Source organism: Antedon mediterranea, chromosome 9 (genome assembly GCF_964355755.1).
Source record: "Antedon mediterranea chromosome 9, ecAntMedi1.1, whole genome shotgun sequence".
NCBI lineage: Eukaryota > Metazoa > Echinodermata > Crinoidea > Comatulida > Antedonidae > Antedon > Antedon mediterranea.
Genome location: NC_092678.1, coordinates 23,868,787 through 23,872,848, shown reverse-complemented (window position 1 = coordinate 23,872,848; position 4,062 = coordinate 23,868,787). Strand labels below are relative to the sequence as shown.

The 4,062-nt window shown below is 33.4% G+C and overlaps 1 protein-coding gene across 1 annotated transcript; it reads left to right on the top strand.

Moving 5' to 3' along the window:
* The first annotated feature begins 885 nt into the window (after positions 1 to 885).
* On the top strand, positions 886 to 2,502 carry LOC140058337 (tripartite motif-containing protein 2-like). The gene has a single exon (XM_072103899.1). It carries the CDS (start codon positions 886 to 888, stop codon positions 2,500 to 2,502), a length of 1,617 nt encoding a protein of 538 aa, XP_071960000.1.
* The last annotated feature ends 1,560 nt before the right edge of the window (positions 2,503 to 4,062 follow it).

The following is a 4,062-nucleotide window of genomic DNA, read 5'->3' as shown; positions in this document are numbered from 1 at the left end:
ATTTGCGCCTGTCTACAAAATATCAAAACACTAATCATATCAAAAGGTAAGTTATTTAATAAGTTCTTGGACCATTTTGTCGTGTTCTGGTTCGGATAAGGGCACAGTTTTCTAGTATCAATAAACGCAATTGTATGATTCAGTATTACATATAAAATTGATCATCTTCATTTTCGATGCTTAATGTTATGCCAAAATATAAAATAATCTCACGAGTATGTATTATACTTTTGTAAGGTAATATCTTCGGTTTTAATACACAGCGAATAGAAATAAGAACTAATCCAGTTTAATAATATTCTGGGTATGATTGGTGATGTCACAAAAAATGTCACATGACCGATCGATTTATAAACTAATTTCAAAGTTTAGCGATTGGCCGAAACTCCCCAGGATTTTTAAATAAAATATGATTAATACTTCTATCAACGTAAACAAAAGGCTGTGATACATTTTTGTAGAAGTACATGCTATAGCCCTATGAGAAGAGTGGGTTAAAATACCTTTTCTCATTTTTATAAGTACGGTAGGCCTATCTTAATGTTATACGTGTCCAGGTACCTAGCTCTCCGGAATGTTATTTTGTGGTCATATCAATAGTACACAAAAGAACCAGTCATGCTCTGGTAATAATATAAATACACTAACGTCACAGGAATCATGAATAAACACTTAATTCATATCGGAACTATTTATTTGATCTCAGCAATTGGGCTTGTGTCTACATAGACTTGCGCCATAGGTGGTCTAATGTATCTTTACAAAATATCAAGTGAGCACGCAAAAATGAAAGACAATAAACTCTGCGAATTATTAAATGTATTTCACAATGTAAACACAATTAAAATAAGACGGAAATATCAATTGTTTACAGATCAACTCAAGATGGCTAGCGGTGGTAAGATGGCTACCAGTGGTGATTTGGCTAAATTTTTAGAAGATATCGATGAGAAGGTTCTAGAGTGTCAAATATGCTTAAATAGACTCAACGAACCCAGAACCTTAACATGTCTTCACAGTTTCTGTTTCGGTTGTCTTGACAACTGGTTGGAGAAATATAAGAAAGAAACCTGTCCAACTTGTTCCAAATCTTATCAGATTCCATTAGGTGGTTTAAAGAAATTACCACCAAACACTTTTCTGAATAATCTATTAGAAACAATTGAACAATTCACAAATACAGATCAGACGAAATGTATTTGTGGAAAGGAAGGTAAATCTAAAACCTACTGTCAAGATTGCAGACAATATTTGTGCCACGATTGTAGTGATCATCATAAGAACTACAGACTTTTTAAAAATCACAAGATGCATTCAGTGGAAGATGTTCAGTCTATGAGTGTCAGTGAAATCAATGCGATGCACCCACCTCTGTGTTCTATCCACAATGAACCATTAACAGTGTTTTGCAAAATATGCGATGTTGCCATTTGTATACACTGCCAACTCATGGATCACAAGGAATGGGAAGGAAAAGACAAACACATCATAATCAGCATAACAGACGCGTTTAAAACGTTTAAACAAACATCAGGAGAATTACAGAAAGATGCTAAACAATGTACAGATAAATTAAATGAAGACCTTAAAGTAAGGACTGATCGTGTTAAGAAACTAGATGAAAACAGAGAAAAGAGTTTGAGAGGAATTGAAAATCATGTGAAGGAATTGGTAAGAAGAATAAATGATAATGAAGAAAAATTAAAAGGTAAAGTGGAGGCAATGTACAAAATAAAGAGGAAGGCAACTGATGCAGAAATAGAGGATGTGACAACGACGATATCGTATATAAACACTAACATCAATTTGCTTCATCACCTAGGGAAGGGCAACGAAGCAACGGCAATGTTATCCGGTAATGACGTCATTAGAGCGTTGGATGATAGGATCAAGGCTATGCCTAACACAAAATCTGATGTTAATGCAGAGATTAAGTTTGTTAAAAACAATCCAAGTGTCATTAGAGCGTCGGATGATAGGATCAGGTCAGTAACTAAAACAAGATATAATGTTCATGCAGAGAATAAGTTGTGTTCATTGCACGAGAACATTGGAATGATTACAGACTCAAGGGCAGCCTGTTTAGAATTAAAAGGAGCCAAGAGTATGACGACAGGACAAACGATTGATGTTAAAATAATTAAAACTGATGAATGTGAAATAAATGCAAATGGCATAAAAGCTACATTGACACAACCAACAGGAGAAACTGTCATCCCTCAAGTATTAGAAGACATTATTGGTGACTATACTGTGATAGGTAGATGTACAGGTTCAGGGATTTGCAAGGTTGATGTTAAAGTTGATGGTGAACACATTAAAAAATCACCTATGAGTATCAAAGTAGGTGCAGTGGCGTATCGAGTGGAGAGGCCAGTGGACACAGTGCTCCCCGGCTCTGGCTGTCCGTCGGCACATCATCGCGATCCGTCGGCAAACAAGGGTGCCGGAAAAAAGGTTAGGCAAATAAGAAGACTATTTTCATTCTTTGACAATAATTGAACTGTAAACATAATTCTTTCGAGTGTTTGTTAATTAACATATCTTTCCATCAGATCTATTTTTTATTTTCATTACATCTGATGTTGTTAAAATATCTTATCATCTAGCGCGTACGGCCGTTGTAAGATTGAAGTGTCCGGCATTCAAAATTGTCCGAGCGGACACTTTCCAGCATTGAATAGTGTCCAGTTGAATTGGACGGGTTCGCGGGCGGTTTTCAACAATTGAATGCTGTTCGGCCCGTTTAATAATGTCTGACCCATGTATTGAAATGTGTCCACGATTGAATATTGTACGGGGGAAAATATTAGTAGTCAGGTAACCGTTTTATGATAGGTGGTTGGGATTTGAAAATAAGTTTCATGTTTTGATCGCGTATGTACTTGTCTTCTTTTTAACGACCTTCGTTAATGACCACTATAATAATTAAGACTATTTTCAGTGCGGCTTGTGCATGTCATAAAAAGGTAAAGTAGGCCCAAAGCTTTAAATTATAGTTGACACAAAAACAAGTTAATGATGCCCAACTAATTTTCTTCAAATTAAAGTCCACTTCCAATTATCGACCATATTATTTGGTATGAGTGGTGATGGTGATATATAAAATAAATTACTAAAAAACGTAAATATTTGTAATTATTTTAACGATAAATGGCGTATTTAATACAATTATCGACTGAGGATGCAAATTGTTTACACATCGTTCGTGGCCGCGGCTAAAAACGATCATTTTCGGCGATCATCGCCGAAAACGGTTTTAACTTTTAGTGAAAGTGAAATAGAAATATTTGCTATCGTTTCCCTTAAATAGGCCTACTCGTACATTTTATAAACAATTGTAGTAATAATAATGATAATATCAGGCCTAGGATATTAAATATGTTATAGTAATAAAACTAAACATGGAATTGTAAAATAACAACTCCCTGAAACTAATAACCAATAAAATAGCAATATAATTAAAATTAAATTAAATATTTGATAAAACGGATTCTTATTGTAATAAGTATATTGTATTCCTCCAATATAGATCGACTATTGTACATATTACTTGAATGTTTTCTACGTAAGAGCAAGCTTACTATGTGATGACGAACAATCGCCGTATATAAGGTTATATATTATAATTCCTCAAACAGCAATTCTAAAATATTATTAATTATATAAATCATTACACTTTATTTCTACTTGATCGCTGTGAAAATTGTATTTTAATTACAATATTCATAATTACATGAATAAAATTCATTAAATATAAATATTTAACAACTAATTCCAATTAATAGAAGTCACAATTTCAGTAGTGGTCTTGTGTTGTAATTTTTTATTTTATTGATCTTGTTTGTTATGCATTAAATTGTGTTTGAAATTAAGTAAATAAAATGTCATTGTATTTTGATTTAAAGTTGTGAACTATTCGTATTATGTTTTTGCCTAGCTTACGACACATACCACCGTAGTCTAGATTCTAAGCGGAGATTCAGCTTAATATTTATTTAAGTTTGCTTCATATATAGAGTATTTATTGTATCTGTTTTCTGTTTCATACCTTTAAGTGGC

Excerpts from the sequence above, each read along its gene's own strand:
- LOC140058337 (XM_072103899.1), top strand. The coding sequence starts at position 886 with ATGGCTAGCGGTGGTAAGATGGCTACCAGTGGTGATTTGGCTAAATTT.